Genomic DNA, 20353 nt, shown 5'->3' with positions numbered 1-20353 from the left:
AACGACGAGTGAGCCGAAAGTTACAATTTTTTGCATCACGTTGATTTTATATCGCGATCATGTTTGGTTTTTTTCTTTGTTTTTTTTTTAATATCCAGGTATCCAGGATATATGTTTTTAGCAGCGTCTCACGGAGCGAACGCTGCTCAGAGAGCTCAGCGTTGTTTCTGTTGTTTCTGTTGTTTCTGTTGTTTCTGTTGTTTCTGTTGTTGTTGTTGTTGTTGTTGTTGTTGTTGTTGTTGTGACAAAAACCTTAATCTCTCGGACTCGGCTCTTGTGTTTACACGATCCGTATCTCCTTAAATACTGAGCACATGTACACATCCTCACATAGACGGTGCCTTTTGAGAGCGTCTATCATGAACTTTTAAATATATTCAGACATTTGCTTTAAAGTTTCGAAAAGTTCAAGTTACTATTTAAAGATTATTCCATTTATCGTATTGTAATTTCGTAAATACATTATGTATTTCGTAAATACACGATATATCGTAAATACGTAAATACATTATGACGGGTTTCGCTATTGGCTTAATCAAGACACGTGACGAAATATCGGAATTTTTTTTTTTTTTTTTTTTTTTAGCCGACAAAACCTTTAGGACGCTGCTCTTGGACAAATTTGTCCTTGTTTTATATCCAGGCACAGCATATCCAGGTTGATGACATTATGTGAAAACAGCGTGTAGTCTGGTATTATGGTTATATTTAATTGCCTGCGTTTTGAGGTTGTGGTAAAATCAATACCGGAATGTAAATAAAGGTAGCGGGACGCAGTAAAAAAAATAAAAAATAAAAAAATAAAAAAAAACAACAACAACAACAACAACTTGCAAGCGGGGCGTGGGTAAGTATTAAATTATGGGGCGTGGTTAAAACAGGAAACGGATGGGTTGTTGTCGTGGGTTGCTGCTTGTGAAGCCGATACTCGTGCCGAGTACGGGTTTCCGAGCGATTTTACCGGACGATGGCGAACCTTGCCGAGCTTCCTGACGAGCTACTCGAGGTCGTCCTGGCGAATCCAAGCCTTGGGCCTATCGAGTTAGCGAACGTCGCCTGCACCTGCCGCCGGTTTGACCGCGCCGTGCGGTCCGACCCGCTGTGGCGAATCAAGTTCGGCCAAAGGCAAGAAGGACCTCGCTGTCATTTACTTATTGAGTGCCAGAAACACACAGATAACAGAGCGCAGAAACGTGTGCTGGAAGGAGGCGAGTGTATGGGAAATGGAAGAGGGAATCTAGACGTGGGAAGACGGAATCGATGTGGGAAGAGGGAATCTAGATGTGGGAAAGAGGGAATCTAGATGTGGGAAGAGGGAATCTAGATGTGGGAAGAGGGAATCTCGACGTGGGAAGAGGGAATCTAGACGTGGAAAGAGGGAATCTAGACGTGGGAAGAGGAAATCTAGACGTGGGAAGAGGAAATCTAGACGTGGGAAGAGGGAATCTAGATGTGGGAAGAGGGAATCAAGATGTGGGAAGAGGGAATCTCGACGTGGGAAGAGGCTCATGAGGGAATCTAGACATGGGAAGAGAGAATCTAGACGTGGGAAAAGGGAATCTAGACATGGGAAGAGGAAATCTCGAAGTGGGAAGAGGCTCATGTGGGAACAGGGAATCTATACGTGGGAAGAGGCCCATGTGGGAAGAGGGAATCCAGACGGGGGAAGATGGAATCTAGACGTGGGAAGAGGGAATCTCGACGTGGGAAGAGGCTCATGTGGGAACAGGGAATCTATACGTGGGAAGAGGCCCATGTGGGAAGAGGGAATCTATACGTGGGAAGAGGCCCATGTGGGAAGAGGGAATCCAGACGGGGGAAGATGGAATCTAGACGTGGGAAGAGGGAATCTCGACGTGGGAAGAGGCCCATATGGGAAGAGGGAATCTAGACGTGGGAAGAGGCCTCGCTTGGCCCATGATCATCATGCCTGTGCTGTATCACCATGGTAACACATGAAATTGATCCATGAAATAGCTCATCCACTAAATTTGATTGGAAAGGGGGGAGGAGGTGAATATGGAGTAGAACATGAAGCAGGTACAGGAACGTCACCAACTTTCTTCTTTTTTTTCTTTCTTTTTTTTCTTTTTTTTGGGGGGGGGGGTGGGGGGGGGTTGAGGTTAAGACTTGGCGTGAGGAACGAACGATCCCCTTCAGGACAAAGGAATCCAAGCACCGATCCATAACTAAACTACCGACCAGTCATGCTAATGTACCGCTCTATCCTCAATGGTACCTGTGTCCAGTGTACTTCTTGTTTAAAACTATCTGCTTTCTCCTGCCACTACCTTTGAAGTGAGAACATTCCAAGCATTCACTACTCGGAGTGAAAGACCCCTCCCCGACCTTACTACCATCCTGACTCTCCTCTTCTTTACTCTCAGGCTGTGGCCCCTGGTCCTATCACTGTCTGTTCTGCTGAAAAACTCTTCTGCACTCATCTCGTATTTGCCCTTCGTTATCCTAAACATCTCCATCAGATCACCCCCTGTCAATTTAAGCTACTCCGCGTGGTTTAATCTAGCTCGGCCCAGAATCCATCTTATGACCTAGTAGCCCTATGCAGGCTGTACCCTCTCTATGGCAGATATATCCTTCCTTGGATGTGCTGACGAAAACTGTACAGTTTACTTTATTATATTCTGGAGGTCTCAAATTCCTGGACAGTAACACTTCCTCTTTTGGTTTAGAATCCATCCCCCTACAAATACAATGTCAAGTCTATTAGCTTTCGCAATAGCTACCTGGCACTGTACTGAATTGCAAGGACGTTGATGGAAAACGGACAAATCGATGCAACATATGTGATTTGAACCAGGACTCCGAGCATCATGAACCAGGTTCCATGATGTCAAAAATGTCTCATTAAACAAAAGTTAAACACTGAAAAAAATAAAACACAACTCTGGTTTATAATGACATCACCTGCTTTCTTCCAGCTTCTTCCAATCCTGAACTTCCAATCTTCCAATCCTGAACTTCCCCTTCTTCCAATCCTGAACATTTCAACATTGTCTTATCTTATCCTTACCTGCCAAACCATGATGAGCAAATCGGAAAGCTCTGAAGGTGCTGCCTTCAAGTGATGGCATACACAACCTGTAAAGAACATTACATCTCATCCAAGCCTGGTGTTAGCTTAATGGTTAGTGTGGTGGGCTTGGTATACTAGTATCCCAAGTTCAAATCCCACTCGGCTTTTGAATTAATACCTGGTGGGGTTGACTTCCTGTGCTGGTCAACAAAATGGGTGCTCGCATGCTGGTATACTGTGTCGGAGTGCCCACCTGTCCAGGATTGTGTCCAATCGCCAAGGAGATTGCTGAGGCAACATCAACGCTCTGCACAGAGTCCCAATGGATAGATGAATCTCATACCATTTGTTACTTTTCCTTATGCTCATGGAGGAGCTGCCACCAACTGCACGTTTATAAAAGTTGTGAAATATTGGGACAATGAAAGTTCAGATACTGTAAGTTTAACTGATTGCTGGTTGGTCGAATGGGCACGCCTAAGCTGTGTAGTGCCTCTGTGTCATATTAGTATTACATTGTTTTGAAGCTTTTGTGCGGATGGCATTACAATTGGAAAATATTTGTCATTCAGATTGTACAATCTCCCGGCGGTTCAATTCCGTCTACAGCTACTAATATTTCGGTGCTCCTATGTTGTTGCAGTAAAAATATAGTTGTGCACTCCACACATCATCAATGGACATTTGCTTTGCACTGTTACTAGGTGGCCACATATTACGATGCGCCCTCTTGAGGACCATTCATTGAATTGGTACGCTTTGTACCAAATGCGTGTCACGTGTAGCTCTGTCATTTCTTCTGCATTACGGGCCTGCTCCGCCTGCTTCTTCCACAAGACTGAGGTGGGAATCTCCGGTGTATACCTTCCCATTGCTTTCATTCACCATATTTATCATGAGCGTTAATCCATAATTTCTTTCTCATTCAGATTTCCACCGATGATTTTGAGAAGATGCTAAACCTTCAATTCCCTTTGTCATTTATACAAGATGAACTCGAGCGATTTTGCAGCTCTGCGGCTGGGTGAGATGGCAGGCTGACTCAAACTTCTAACAAATAAACCCTTCATATAACCTTGGGTTCTAGAAAGGGATTATATGAACCATAGTGCTTCGGTTTTCCACTCACAAACTTTCATGTATGAGTGCTTTCATTCACTTGACAATCTTGTTTAGACATGCTGAGCAATTAATACACAATGAGCAGTTGGATACCTGTTACCTGTGCTTTGCTACTGGTTAGCTATGCTGCCTGTGCATTGTTGCTTATCGCCACATGTTAACCGACGTTTATTGCCTGTTTATCCCTACGTTTTTATCTGTTATATTAATTGTCATATGTTTATTAGCCTGTCCCCCATGCAGCAGAAGACTGGGTTTTGCAATCACCTGTGTCTGTGTCTGTCCAGGCCATAACTTCTTTTTTTTTCTTTTTAACCATTTGAGCTTTTGTTATCAAATTTTCAACAAAGATTTATTATGAGACGATGGAGAAGACAAATGAATAATTTAGTAAAACGGTCAAAGGTCAGCATCACATAAAATCGTCAGTTTTCATCCAATTGACCTGAAATTTTAATCATTTCAGCTTTTATAACCCTGAACGTTTTTAGCATTTGAGCTTTTGTTATTAATTTTTCAACAAAGATTTATGATGAGAAAATGGAGGAGAAAAATTAAGAATGTTCCAAAGTTGCGAATTCGGTCAGCGACAGATTACCGCAATGGTTGCCACCAAAGTAATCTGAGCGACGGTGACAGTGACAGGAACAGGGAAATCAGAGGCAGAACCAAAAGATGTCATAGACATTTACTGCCTTATCTTGTCAGACGTCTGACTCATGAGAACTGTTTGTTGTTTATTACCTTTTATATCACTTTAACCGGACGTTGTTTATTACCTTTTATATTAATTTAACCATACGTTGTTTATTACCTGTTATATTCATTTAGTCGATGTTGTTTATTACTTTTTATATGAATTTAACCATACGTTGTTTATTACCTGTTATATTCATTTAGTCGATGTTGTTTATTACCTTTTATATTAATTTTGCCGTCTGTTGTTTATTACCTGAAGGCGCCGTTGATATAGTTTTTTTTTTTATTATTTTTTTCCATATCGATATACCGATGGGGTCATACCGGTATATCAATAATTTTTTTTTTTGTATTATAATTTAACAATTTTTTACGCAGTGGTCCAATGCAATGGTAACTCTTTAATACAACGGTAACTGCAGACACAAATAAACTAATAAATCATTATGTGCTTGCAAAGTCACAAAGGTAATCGAAAATAAGCAGATCAAATGTTGAACAGTACAAATCGTAATGGAATAAAATGGTTAAATCATGTGTTTTATAACCGGAATTATAATAAGACAATAATTCTCTGTTAGAACATAATCAAACTGGGAGACAATAACTACTCACTTTACTTTCCATGGTAGATGAAAACAAGTATGTATGAGTATAACTCAGGAAAGATCGAAAGAGTGTCGAGGTTTGGTGGTCTCGGTAGTTTCTCCAAAATGTCTCATTTTTTTGCTCACCTGACTCAAATGAACTCCACCTCAACCTCCTCCTCCTCCTCCTCCTCCAATGAAACTCCATCCACCAGGGTGGTTTTGTACATCTTGTGTCATTGTTCCATCATCACGGCTCTGTCCACGTGTACACTTCAAACCACGAAGGCAATATGTAGGAAACAACCTCACTCACAAAGTAAGGTTTAGGTACATGCCAGTTAAATCATTATAGTGATCATTACAGACACATGGGAATTTTTCAAATTATTCCCACACGGGGCTTCTCCCCCCCTCCCCACCCCCCATAATGAGAACGGTTATTTTACTTCCAAGTTCAACTTGTGTTAAAAATAATTTGGTTTCAAAGCAAGATCAGTATTGGTGATCGACAAAGGTCAGAATCCATCGCTGTACCATTATGACGATGGCGGAATGGCGTGCCGGTGTCGCCGTCCTGCCGGTGTCGCCGTCCTGCCGGTGTCGCCGTCCTGCCGGTGTCGCCGTCCTGCCGGTGTCGCCGTCCTGCCGGTGTCGCCGTCCTGCCGGTGTCGCCGTCCTGCCGGTGTCGCCGTCCTGCCGGTGTCGCCGTCCTGCCGGTGTCGCCGTCCTGCCGGTGTCGCCGTCCTGCCGTCGTCGCCGTCCTGCCGTCGTCGCCGTCGTCGCCGTCGTCGCCGTCCTGCCGTCGTCGCCGTCCTGCCGTCGTCGCCGTCCTGCCGTCGTCGCCGTCCTGCCGTCGTCGCCGTCCTGCCGTCGTCGCCGTCCTGCCGTCGTCGCCGTCCTGCCGTCGTCGCCGTCCTGCCGTCGTCGCCGTCCTGCCGTCGTCGCCGTCCTGCCGTCGTCGCCGTCCTGCCGTCGTCGCCGTCCTGCCGTCGTCGCCGTCCTGCCGTCGTCGCCGTCCTCCCGTCGTCGCCGTCCTCCCGTCGTCGCCGTCCTGCCGTCGTCGCCGTCCTGCCGTCGTCGCCGTCCTGCCGTCGTCGCCGTCCTGCCGTCGTCGCCGTCCTGCCGTCGTCGCCGTCCTGCCGGCGTCGCCGTCCTGCCGTCGTCGCCGTCCTGCCGGCGTCGCCGTCCTGCCGGCGTCGCCGTCCTGCCGGCGTCGCCGTCCTGCCGGCGTCGCCGTCCTGCCGGCGTCGCCGTCCTGCCGTCGTCGCCGGCCTGCCAGTATCACAGATCACTGACTCAGCACAGGATTTCTAAAGCACACCCAATTCATATAAAATTTAACCAATTGGCAATTGCTTTAAAACAAGCCACAAGGACAAAGAAAAACGTGATTGCTTGCATGGGTGGTCAGATGCTGAGGGTTAAAAGTTAAAACATACTGTACTTCCTGTTACATATTGACATCATACTTAACAGAAACTTTCCTCCTTCAAGACGTCTCTGACTCCCTGGTTACTCCCTCCTCCAGTATGACAGACCTGAGCCTTGCCCTGGTGGCAGAGTTGCTCTCTTCATCAAAGATTCAATTCCTCACTCACCATGCACTGCTGTCTCTCCCTCACACCTCCAGGAATACCTCTGGCTTCGGCTTCCCTCCACTCCCACCTCATGTTTATATGTGTGTTGTACTGTCCACCAAACAGTGAAGAATCCGATTACATCTCGCTCTCCACAAATATGGACCAACTTCTATCCTCTCATCCCAACTCTCTCTTCCTCATATGTGGTGACTTCAATTGTCTTCATGCCAGTTGGCTAGGTGTGGGTCCCTCTCTCACCTGCCATGGCACTCAGAAAAAGACTTGTGTGACTCATTGGAACTGACACAATCTGTCAACTTCCTGACCCGGATCTCAACCAATACTACTCGATCTCTTCTGGATCTGGTTTTAACCAATTTCCCTGAAAATATCTGCTGTTCTTCCTCTACTCCAATCGGTTCATCTGTCCACATGCTTGTCAAAGTAAACATCTCTCTGGCTGTTATTGGAGAACCACCTCAGCACCATCGAGTCTGGCATTTCACTCAGGCTGACTGGCGGTGACTTCAAGCAGCCATCGAACTTCTTGACTGGTCTCCCATTTCTACTCCCTCCAACATCAACTCCTCTTGGGAATTATTTAAAAGAAACTTGCTCTCCCTCATGCGCAGATTTATCCCCTCTTGTCATCAGTTGTCATACCCTGAAGCTTGTGGTGAGGCAGTTGTCCTGAAACAACTTGCCTTCACCTCATGGAAGGCAAATCCAACTGAAGGTAATCTTAATTCCTTCCACAAAGCTCAGAACAAGTGTTTATCTCCCCACAGGAGAGCCAGAAAACAACATCTTTCTAATATTGAGACTGAACTCTCAAACTTGTCTCCCTCCTCCATATCCTGCAGGCATCTGGTTAAGTCTGTTTCTGGTGTATGTTCCCCCTCCATCCCCTCCCTTACCTCAAATGGCCACAACAGCTGACACTGCACGTGAAAAGGTTGAATGCTTAAATTCCGTGTTTGCTTCTAAATCATGTGTCCCAAACCCATCGCTTTCTGTACCCACCTTACCCAGTCTCACCCAGCTGTCCCTGGACTCTGTATCCTTTTCTCCAGATCAGGTGGAGAGTATGCTGTCAAACCTTGACTCTGATTCTGCAACTGGTCCAGACTGTATCAGCCCACATGTCCTAATAACCTGCTCTGCTGCTCTTGCTCACCCTCTCTCTGTTTGAGTCACCCTCTCATTTCCTCAAGGTCATCTGCCTTCTAAGAAATCAGCAAGCATTACCACTCTGCATAAAAAAAGGTGCAAAAACAGATCCAGGCAACTACAGACCAATCGGCCTTTTCCTAATCATCAACAAAGTTATGGAATCCATCATCACTTCAGGTATTAAATCCTTCCTCTTCTCCAATGGCTTGATTTCCGAGCATCAATTTGGATTCAGGCCAGGTCGCTCTACCCTGGATATGCTGCTTCTGCTCTCCCAATGAAGGATGGAGATCTTTGATGACAGAGATGAAATCAGAGTCATCTCCCGAAACATGTCGTGTGCTTTTGATATACTGTAGTCTGGAACCCTGCCCTGCTCACCAAACTCTTTTCCTATGGTATCCAAGGACATCTCCACTCATGGCTCACAGACTTTCTCTCTTGTCGCAGTCAACGTGTGGCCCTAAATGGAGTTCTCTCATCCCTTCTTCCTGTCCAGGCTGGAGTTCCTTAAGGCAGTGTTCTGGGCCCTGTTCTTTTTCTGGTTTTCATCAATGATCTCTCGGACTCTCTTGAAAATCCTCTATTGCTCTTTGCCGACGACTCCACCCTCTGCCGTACCATCTGTCATCCCTCAGACCGGCAAGCAGCAGCTTCTTCGCTCACTGCAGATCTGGATAAAATCACAAACTGGTCCAACACGTGGAACATGTCTTTCAATTCAGACAAATCTCACACTCTCACTATGTCTCTTCGAAAGGACCGTTTACAAAACCCCCCAATCCACTTTCTCAACAATCCTCTGGAAGAAGTCTTTTCTTTCAAGCTTCTAGGTCTCACTATCTGCCATGACCTTTCCTGGGACAGTCACATTTCCAACCTAGCCTCAAAAGCCAGTCGCCGACTGGGAATCCTCCGTCGTGCAAAGTCCTTCCTCGGCCCTCTTGAGCTTCTGACCACTTACAAAGCTTTTGTCCGTAGCCTGATGGAGTACTGCTCTCCCCTCTGGGCTGGTGCTCCTGCCTCCCACCTTTCTCGGCTTCACGCTACCAGGGCATTTAAGATCATCGGCATCTCCCGCAATGAAGCTGAGTCTTTGGGCCTCTCACTCAATCACCGCAGGTTGGTCGGTGGTCTTTCTGTCTTCTACCGACTCCTGTCCAGCCTTGCCCCCCCTGCTCTCTCTGCGATTTGTCCCCACCACATTTCCACAGGGCACTCAAAGTCCGCCAACAACCCCCTTCTGGTAAAACTACCAAAATCACGAATCACTGCTCATCTTCACTCTTTCATTCCTCTTTTTTTCCCGCCTTTGGAATAAACTTCCTCACTCTATTCTTTCCCATTCTTCCCTCAGGCTTTCAAAACAGCTGTTCACCACCACCTCTTATCTTCCCCCATCCAAATCCTCGATCTTTTCTACCCCCGATAATCCACCCAAGCCCACTTCCTTCAATTCTCCTGCTTTCCTTCCTGAAAGTCCCTGAAATGTCCATCTTCTCTTCGCCATGTTCCCCGTCCCATCCCCATCCCTCTCCCTTCCACAGTTCACCTAATGTGTCTGTTCCCCACTGTTTTGTCCCTTCCACTCCCGCCCCTCTTGTCTCATGCCTCCTTGCTGTGAGTTGTGTGTTAGCTCTCATACGAGCCTCGACCAAGGTATACAAAAAAAAAAAAAAAAAAGATCTCTCCAACTCTTTGGAAAATCCTCTTTATCTCTGCTGATAACTACACCCTCTGCTGTACCATCTGTCCTTTCTCAGATCGACAAGCAGCAGCCTCATCACTCTCTGCAGATCTGGATAAAATCACAAGATGGTCCAACATGTAGAACATGTCTTTCAACCCTGACAAATCTCACACTCTCGCTATATCTCTCCGAAAGCACCATCTGGAAAAACCCCCATCTACTTTCTCAACAATCCTCTTGAAGAAGTCCTTTCATTCAAGCTTCTGGGTCTCACGATCTGCCATGATCTTTCCTGGCCTCAAAGTCACATTTCCAACCTGGCCTCCAAAGCCAGTCACCGACTGGGCATCCTCCGTCGTTCAAAGTCCTTCCTCGGCCCACCTGAGCTTCTGAGCATGTCCACAGCTTTCGTCCGCAGCCTGACGGAGTATTGCTCTCCTCTCTGGGCTGTTGCTCCTGGCTCTCACCTTTCTCGGCTTCTTGCTGTGGAAACCAAGGCATTTCAGATCTTTGGTATCTCCTGTGGTGAGGCTGACTCTTTGCGTCTCTCACTCTCTCTCACCGCCGGCAAGTACAAATGGGAGACCAGTCTAAAAGGTCTTTCTGTCTTCTACCGTCTCCTCTCTGGCCTCGCCTCCTGCCCTGTCTGAGATATGTCCCCCCATATTTGAACAGGGCACTCAAGGTCTGCCAGCAACCCCCTTCTGATAAAACTACCAAAATCAAGAATCACTGCTCACCTTCACTCTTTCATTCCTCTTTTTCCCCACCTTTGAAACAAACTCCCACACCCTCTTCAATCCCATTCTTCCCTCCAGGTCTTCAAAACAGCTGTTTTCCTTTCTGAAAATTCGCTGCTTTCCTTTCTACAAGTCCCTGTCGTGTATGGACCTGAAAGTCCCTGTGCTGTCCATCTTGTGTACCCGTGTTCTCCACCCCATCCCTCTCCCTTTCAGAGATCTCCCCATGTCTCTTCCACACGGTTTTTTCCTTCCCTCTCCCACCCCTCTTGTCTCCTGCTCCCCTTCGTTGTACGTTCCGTGTATTTGCTCTTTCACGAGCCTCGACATGGTATACGAAAACAAACAAACCACTGACCGTAAAAATTTGAAACTTGCCACATCTCATTCTACTCCCAATGGGGAATAAATTATTGTAAAGATGACGTCATCGGTGAAGTGGAAGACCAGCCATCAATGTTTTAATGAAAGTCCTTGTTTACCATTGAGATTCAGTGAGTACGTCCAGGCCGTAACTTTTTTTTTTTTTAACCAAATGACCTTTTGTCATCAAATGTTCAGCAAACCCTTATTCTGAGATTGTGGAGAACACAAATCAATAACATGTACAATTTTTTTTTTTTAACTCTCGTTTTCATCAAGTTTAGCTCGAGCACAAAGCGGATGTGGACGGGCTTTACATTTTTAGATGCTTCCTCGTTACCAATCTGATTAATTTAGCCGAATATTGTTTAATATGTGTTATATTAACTTAGCCATGTATTATTTATTACCTGTTAGCTTCATTTAGGTGCACAGTTGATGAGACAATGGCCGGAACGCCTTCGTCTTACTTCTGGTCATTGAGTACTGTTCTACTTCTCCTCTTGAGCTGCATCCAGCTGTGCTGCAGGTTGAGATAGAGTCGAAGACGTGTAAATAAAATAAAATAAATAGTGACTTTACTATCGGTGTGAAGAATTGTTTAGTAAGGGCACCTTCAACACTTTTGGGATGGTTTGCAGGTGCCTGACGACTCAGTACTATGCAAAGAAAGCACTGATATTCCTGCAGCAGAAGCAAATCATGGCCGAACTGCAGGAATTTTTACATAGACCTGAAGAGGACCAGAGCTTGGAGGAAGGTAAGAATAAGAACTCATCATTTCAATGAGGTTTTACTTTAAGAGGTTTTAAATGTCACAATTTACATTTAACCAGTCAGAGAGTAATAATCAATCAATGGATGGATGCATCCAAAAGTGTCTCACAATATGAAATTAGTTTTTGGATTGAATAACTATAAATATAACAATTATTTCTGAATATTAATGGTTTATTAATGCTACTATATTTGACTTTGAAAGGAAAAGCAAATATTTTTTTTATAGAAATTAAGAAATCCTCGAACTAAATACCATAAACACTCCAATATCGTGGGTATCTACCAAGCACGGGCAACCTATTGTCTTCTGGTTTCGTTGTCGCGGTATTTTATTTTGGCCAATCGCAGTTTTTGGGCCGAGTTGTCATTGTTTGTGTCCACGTGTACGATTACCTCCCATGATGAGCCTTTTCTTGTTTCTTCCTCACCGTTAATTGTCGTGATCTGAGCAGCGAACGGGAACGAAGAAAAATTTAATAATGAATAATCATCAAACAGGAAATTACATATGGAGATCATGTAGATCTAGATCGACAACAGTTGATCATGTTGCCCAAACTGCATCTACTTGTACGATTACCTCCCATTATAAGCCTTTTTAGGTCATTTTAAGCCTTTTTAATGAGATGACCTAATAAAACTAGTCTCGATGTCCGTCTGTCCGTACGTACGTCCCAATTTTTTTCTTCTGATTTTCTTGATATTTGTTATGTGCGTAGATGTCGATGAGTGATGCACGATGGTATGACCTTTGACCCGATTAAAGGTCAACGTCAAGGTCACTCCAAAGTTGCGAAATCGTCCATTTTCAAAATCTATCTCCTCCGCCATTTATGATCCGATCTTTGAAATTCCTTTGGATTCTGATAATATGGAACAATATATAAATTTGGTCGGGACGGTTTTTAAAAATTCATCCTGGTTATCGAGTCACATGTCTTCAAAGTTGGAAAAATCGTCGATGTGATACGGTCAAAAAAATTTTGCCCGATCTTGATGAAACTTGGTATGTAGGTAGTATAGGGGTCAATGAGTGATGCACGACGGTATGACTTGAGACCTGATTGAAGGTCAATGTGAAGGTCTCCGATGCTGTAAACTTGTGAAATCATCCATTGTCAAAATATCATCCGCCATTTATGACTCAGAAATGCGGTTTGATTTCTGAGGTCCGGTTTCTATCCTTTTGAAGACACATTGATCATAAATGTTCCAATCAACCATTTTCAAAATCTATCTCCGGATAACTCAGAAATGTAGTTTGATTTCTGAGGTTTTCTATCCTTTTTACTCCCGGGCTTTCTTCTGTATGTTGAACCAAAAGACAAGACGACATCGAAGCCATTCTAAGCCAATCATAGATCCACATCTACAGAGCTTCAGAGATGACCGTCACCCCCAACCGGGGGTAATTTTCCTGTTTCTTGCTCATTGTTAATTGTCTTGATCTGAGCAGCAAATAGGAGCGAAGCTAAATTTAATAATGAATAGTCATCAAACAGGAAATTACATATGGAGATCCTGCAATACTAGATCTACAAGATCCAGTAAACACGCAACAGTTAATAATGGCGCCCAAACATAAAACGATAGACAAAATTTAGCCTTTATTTGGCCCTTCAGCTCGGGAGGGAAGGCGAGCTGAGGGCAACAGTCTGCACTTGCACCTGTCCGCCTTGTGCGGTCTGGTCGAGCTGGCTCGGCGGAACTCGAACCCACCGCCTCAACGCAGCACCAAGCACGAGGGATAGAGCGACGGACGCCAGCCAGCACGAAGGCGGACGAGGCGAGAGACGACGAGGCGACAGGCGATCAAGGCCGAAAAAGCTTCCAGCCGAATCAGACCACACCAGGCGAGGCAGAGGCAGACAGAATCATTGCCCCGACCGTTATTCGTTCCTCTCGTGAGGTTGGAGGGATTTTTTCCCTGGCCACTCGCCTCCTGATTGGACGGTTGCGTCGCGCGATTCGCTGGCCATCATTCATTTGACAGGGCCACGGTAGGCGGGGCAACTCCCACCCTTCTGGCTGGAGTCCCAATCTGAGGCGATTGGAGCTCTGCCTACCTCCTCACCAAAGACCACATGCGTAATGGCGACCTGGTTGAGGGAGGGATTGTGCGGGTGAGACACCCGCTCCTTACCGATTGGTGAAAGAGGGAGTGGGCCCCGCCCACAGTTGCGTTCGTCACACATGCGCATGAGGGAGGGCGTTGGTGGAAGAAGCGAAGATGTATGTTGTGGTTGATGTATATATTCTGACTATAAAAGAACTTGCAGCACAAATACACTTAATCACCCATTAGACAGAAGGATGGGACCCTAACTATAAACACATACTGATCGAAATAACTAAGCTTAGGGACTGCTGTCTGTTTGTGTGCAAATGGCTTCCAAATCCGTAACACTACCCCCCCCCCTTTTTACAGACTCATCTCTACTCGTAAATTTTCATGTGCCATGCAGGTGTAGGTTCTTCCCCCAGTACATTTTACCTACAGATCCCTGAGTGCGACATTTTTGTCCGTGTCCCAAAAATAAATAACCTAGTGCGCTGCGTAACTAAACTAACAGACTCACACAGACAACTTAAATAAATTGCCGGCACAAAGACAGACCACACAGGTAGGTTAAGAACTTATTTACAATTTCTAATATTTACACGAACCATGGCCCAGGACCTGTTATCTGTGGAAGGAAGGCACAACAAAGTCAACAGTTTGTGGCTTGAATGGAGTTTCTGGCACAGGAGAATGGATGGAGATGGACTGGATGCAAAACACAAATGAACGCATGGGCTGCTCAAATGCAGTCCTTGTGTATGGCTGCCTGCAGGGCAGTCTTTGCAAACACACTGAAAAGATGATCCTGGCGCACATGGTTGAGATGGTGAAATAGGGGAAATGCAAACAAGGGCAAGCAGGCATGGGATCAAGGCAAAGGCAGGCAACAAGGCATGGCACACGTGGACCAGAAGATGCAGCACAACAGGCTGGCATATGAAGCTGGCCGGCCTCTTGTCTGGTCCGTGAGGTTCTGTAGAGGGAGTGCGTTGGTGCCAGCAGCTCCGAAAACGGGCTCGGACCTACCCTACTGTCTCCGCCCAACCTATCGCCTTTGCCTGTCTCTGTCCATACCCACTCCCTTAGTTTGCAACAACAAACGTTAGACTTCCCTTTTTTTATTATTATTATTATTTTTTTTCTTTATAATTGCTTGTCCCTAACCCCCTTACTGTTTTTGTCCGGCTAACCTATCCTCTCCGTCTACTCCCAACGCTGTCTGTGTGCAAATGGCTTCCAAATCCGTAACAATATAACCCCTTTAAACCAACAACATCATCATCTCCATCAACTCGTCTTTATCATCACCATCATCATCGCCATCACATTACTGGATCAAGTTTATCATCATTATGATTAAAGGTAAGTTTCATGATCTTAATAACTCCAGAAAACAAAACTTTATTTCATGTTCTTCATAACACTTTTATTAATGAAAATAAATAACACAAAAACAATGCACAAACATGTTAATTAAGGGCACAGTTTAGACAAATTTTAAAGCTGAATTCCCAAACCGTATTTCCCCCATGACCCCTTAAGTTTGCGGCTTTGCGGTTCACGGGGATATTCAAGAACGTAGCCCCCACCAACGGCAAGGTCCTCCTGTGTATATATACTGAACGCCGTGCGGGGTATTGTATTCTATGACCTCTCTAGTTTTAAAATATGAAGATGGGAGTTTTGGCATATCGTTATTATATAATTTTAGTGGATCTATTGTAGTCGAGAAAATTTAAACAGAAATGTTTTATAGTCATGGCATTATTTAGATTTCTCACTGAAATTTCACTGTTGTGGCCACACATTGCTTGGGTTTGTCAGGGATGGTACTGTGGAATTGCTTTGGGTGGTGGGTATGTTGGTTACCAGGAGCAGTACTAATTGCACGCTACTGCAACCCAATGGAGGACGTGAGCGTGACACGTGTTCAAGCACAGATTTCTGAGATCGCTGACAAAGTGCGAAATCTTCTTTACAAAATGAACCCCATACATCCTGCCTGCAATGCAAGAGAAGGTGTGTTTGTGCTACAGTAAGTATGGCATTGTGTATACGGTTTTACATCAAAAGGTATCATCAGCAAACGGCGCTACAGGTCCATGATTGATTTAGGGTGATTTAACCCTTTGCTTGGTCCAAAACCTTCACGATATCTGACACAACTTTTGGTTTCAAACAACACAAATATTGAAGATATTTAATCAAACTGATTTTTGTTCTACAAACTTCTTACTAACAAAGAGCAATTTCCATTTCCGAGAACAAAGGGCAGAGCAAGTCCAGTTGCAAAAGTATTTGAATGTGCGTGTGAAGTTGTCGTTGTAGTAGTACTAGTAGTAGTACTAGTAGTAGTACTAGTACTAGTAGTTGTAGTCGTAGTAGTAATACCCACCCCATGTTGAAATTATTGTTTTAAATATCACATCTCAGGATGTATTTTGTGATGTAGGAGTATTCTATACGTGTGGTCACATGGTTAAAGAGAAGTGATGTACCGGTCACTAGTCCTACAAATCCATCCTTCCTTCACCCCACCTCCCTCGTTCACACAGAAACCGCCTGTTTATTGTTATTTTGACCGCATTTACCATGTATCCATTACCCCCGGGAGTGGCACCATTGTCCTGAAGTTTGATGTGGGATGTCCCAGTACGTACGCAGAGGCGCTCAATGACGCTGGGGACAGGACTCACCTAACAGCAGTTAAGCCCCAACCAGTTCAGCACGTATCTCAAGCCAGTTGGAGTTGGCAGAGTTGGGTATGGAATCTGGCTGGATGAGTTGGAGCTTTGGTGAGACGAGTTCAAATTTAGTGTGACACTCGGAGAATTGGTTGCGGTTGCACTTTGGAGCTGAATTTGCCAGGTACCAAGCAGGGATGGGCATCGGCCGAGCCGCGTGGATCCAGAATCAGCGGTGCAAAAGCAGCTCAGCCACAGACACTGAACAGGCTCAGTGGCAGCTTTCATCTACCTTCCAGAGTCAGGTTTTCATTATTTCCTTATCCCAGTTCCAGCACTTAGAAAAAAATATTATTTTGTGATCCCACCCTTCCCGACCAAATCACTTCATCGTTTAAGGAACTGTGGTCATGCTGATGGTAGGTTATCAATAACCATCAATTACGTGTCTTAGTGTGCATCCTCCATTTGAGGCTCCAGTCAGGATCGTACCTCGTTATCACACTTGCGTAATTAATTGAATAATGTGTCCCTTTGTGTAAATTTATTGTCGTCATCCTTGTTTAATAGTTCACAATTGCACGGTGTTGCCATCTTTGTTTTACCATTTGGCGGGAAGACACCATCAGGTATCAAGAATCATTATATTAGGTGTGGACCAGGTCACGTGTTTGTTCATGCCTGCAGTCAAATTCGGCCAATCACCACTCAGAAATACGGGACTTTCAACATGACGTACGAATGCTAACGAGGCCTTTCACGCACGTGCCGGGTGTGAGGTTTCAGCGACTCACTTCTGCTGGTGCGGGCACCTTGAACCTGCATTGCTGGCATGAAAATGCACTGAAATCATCTTTTTAAACATAATTTTCAGCATTTTAAAAAAAAAAAGAGAAGCAACTTGAAAACGGTTAAACATAATTATTGTTCCTGAATGCAAATTAGACTCGTAGAAATGTGGGAAATATCTGTGGAAAAGAGGTGTCGAGGTCCCACCATTTCCTGTTGATACCAACGAGCAGTGGCAGTGGACACACACGCACACACGCACACACGCACACACGCACACACGCACACGCGCACACGCGCACACGCGCACACGCGCACACGCACACACGCACACACGCACACACGCACACAATAAATCATTGATAGAGTGACACTTGGCAAAATACTTTTGTAAATTATTTATTGTTGTAAAATAAAATATATTGCTGTTAATTACCTCTGCCACCCGGGATCAAGTTTATCATCATTGAAGTCCCTGAGGTGAAGGAGGTTGTTTTCAGCCCTTTCTGTCTGTTTTTCTGTTTGGTTGGTTGTTTGTGTGCAGGATATCTCAAAAAGTTGTCTGGATCCGGATGAAATTTTGTGGACAGGTTGGGTGTGTGACAAGGACGAAATGATTCGATTTTGGTGAAGATCCAAATCCAGATCTCCATACAAGAATGATTTTATTTTTTTCAGTGATTCTTTTTCAGTAATCCTTTCAGGTCAGGCCAGATTAGATTTGTGATTTGCTACAGGTATCATGTAAACCTGTACTGACCTGTTCCATGGTCGGGTTGTCGGCGACTAAACGGTCTCCCCCACCAGGTTTTTTGTTGAGGAGCGTGTTTGGATATGGACACCCAACAGGATTAAAAACAAAACCTGTCAAAGAGCGGAGGAGCTCCTTGTGAGCCAACCGCCATCCATATCTAGTGCCAAACTGTTTGCAGACATCCTCCTGTAGTTGGGTTATTTCTTATTAGGAGGTTGGTTGCAGGATTTGCACTCCGGCCATCGTAAAACCATTCATTTTGCAAAACACAAAAACACAAAGAAATCTGAAAACCCACTCCGTGGGAGTACATCCTGTGCAGTTTCCCTTCACAGGACAGCTCACCGGCTGACGGGATTGGGACAAAGCCTTCGGGACCCCCAATCTTTGATGATAGGAGGGAAACCACGGGGTAACATCCCTGGGTCAGATTGCGGGAGAGTGTGTCGGAGTGGTGCTGAGGTGTCGTCTACCAGACGGCGGTCTCCTTGGGTTAACCTGAGGCAGTCCCTTTGGGTGGGTGCCTGGAATGTCCTATCCCGAAGAGAGGATGATCACCTGTCTCTGTTATCATCTGAGCTCAAGCGTTTAGACATCGGTATTGCAGCACTCTGTGGTTCAGAGACCAGATAGTGGTGAGATCATGGCAGGTGGTTCCACCAACTATTGAACTGGTCGCTCTGATGGTTACCATGCCCAAGGGGTTGCTGGAGCTGACTCCATTGATAATTGAGGTAACTTCCATCAATGAGCATATTATGAGATGACGAATTAGTCACTCCTTCGGTGTTATTTCCCTGGTCTCTGCCTATGCTCCGACTGAGGCGAGTGATCTCACCGTGAAGGATGCATTCTACGCCATGCTCGAGTCTTTGGTTGATCAGTGCCCCAGACGAGATACACTTCTAGTCTTGGGGGATTTCATTGCATTGACTGGAACTGATAGGGATGGTTATGAGACATGTGTTGGTCCCAATGGGTCAGGAACTATGAACCAGAATAGCACAAAGTTCCTTAACTTTGCAAGAAGTCATAGACTTAGGGTGGCCGGTTCATGATTTCAGCACCCACAAGTTCATCGCTGGACTTGGTATTCCAACGCTGGCGTTGTGGCAAAGGAGATTGACCACGTGCTCGTTGATGGTCGCTGGAGGATGATCCAGAATTGCAGGGTCGACCAGAGTGCTCAGTTCCTCAATACTGACCACCGGCTTGTTGTAGCAACTCTAAAGCTGCACCTTAAATCCAGGAGAATGGTACCATCCCAGCCTAGGCTGGATGTTGGCAAGCTCAAGGATGACAGGGTATCTGAGGAGTTTGCGCAAGCTGAGTGGAGATTTGGGGGGTCAGGGTGCTTTGGGAGGTCCTGAAGAGTTGTGGAGTGCCTTCAAGACCACCGTCCTTGATGTTGCCGTTGGATGTCGTGGAACTCACCGTAGGGCAAAGAAGAATTTTGTCTCTCAAGGGACACTGGATACCATTGACCAAAGTCGCAGAGCCAGGCTGAATGGCAGAGCTGAGCTGTTCAGGGAGCTGAGGCATAAATCTGCACATGCGCTAAGGGTGGACAAGGAGGCCATTGTGCAAGGAATCTGTGAGGGGATAGAGCATCACCTGTGGTCAAATGATTCTCATCCTGCTTGCAGGGGAATTCGCGCATTGCGTTCATCCAAGCCCATCCTTCAGTGTACTGCAGTTTCAGCAGAGGGTGGTAGGCTCTTGACAGAGCAGTCCGAAGTGAAGGCTCCCTGGGCCGGTTACTTTGAGCGGTTATACCAGGCTGATCCACCAGCTGTCGAGTTGGACGTCAGGGGTGTTACAATCCCTGTTGCTGACCCTCCAATCAGCTGTGGTCCACCTTCGCTTGTGGAAACAGGCTGTGGTGAACCGGTTGAAATGGGGTAAAGCTCCAGGGATCTGTGGCATCCTTTCTGAACTTGTCAAGGCTGGTGGAAATACTGCACTCGTGTCATTGCATGCAGTTCTATGCTCTGCCTGGAACACAGGCATTATCCCAACTGACTGGAAGAGGGGCCTTGTTATGTCCCTTTCTGGAAATGGAAGGGTGATCACCAAGACTGCAACAACTACCGAGGGGTGACGCTGCTCTCAGTGCCGGGCAAGGTCTTTGCTCGGATAATTATTGATAGGATTCGCCACCATCTGCCTGAGCACCAGCTTCCAGAGCAGTCAGGCTTTACACCAAAGAGGTCAAAAATGACCGTATACTTGCTCTTCGGGTCTTCACCAAATGAAGACGAGAGTTTTGGCAGGGGCTGCTTACAGCCTA

The 20353-nt window shown here is 45.6% G+C and overlaps 1 protein-coding gene across 2 annotated transcripts in view; it reads left to right on the top strand.

Moving 5' to 3' along the window:
* The first annotated feature begins 856 nt into the window (after positions 1-856).
* The window catches only part of FBXO21 (F-box protein 21), a 102726-nt gene continuing 83229 nt past the window's right edge, over positions 857-20353 (top strand). Inside the window, exons 1-5 of one of the 2 annotated variants that reach the window (XM_085887172.1) lie at positions 857-1125; positions 3742-3880; positions 3967-4061; positions 11636-11754; positions 15709-15855. In XM_085887172.1, coding sequence (XP_085743298.1) covers positions 968-1125; positions 3742-3880; positions 3967-4061; positions 11636-11754; positions 15709-15855 — 658 coding nt within the window. In that variant the 5' untranslated portion in view covers positions 857-967. The remainder of the gene's footprint in view (positions 1126-3741; positions 3881-3966; positions 4062-11635; positions 11755-15708; positions 15856-20353) is intronic. The other variant, XM_085887171.1, reaches the window with a different exon arrangement.

The sequence above is a fragment of the Eptatretus burgeri genome, chromosome 7, assembly GCF_056783735.1.
Source record: "Eptatretus burgeri isolate ZD-2024b chromosome 7, Ebu_testis_v1, whole genome shotgun sequence".
Taxonomy (NCBI): Eukaryota; Metazoa; Chordata; class Myxini; order Myxiniformes; family Myxinidae; genus Eptatretus; species Eptatretus burgeri.
The sequence above is the reverse complement of the archived record's forward strand: the minus strand, read 5'-3'. Positions and strand labels throughout refer to the sequence as shown.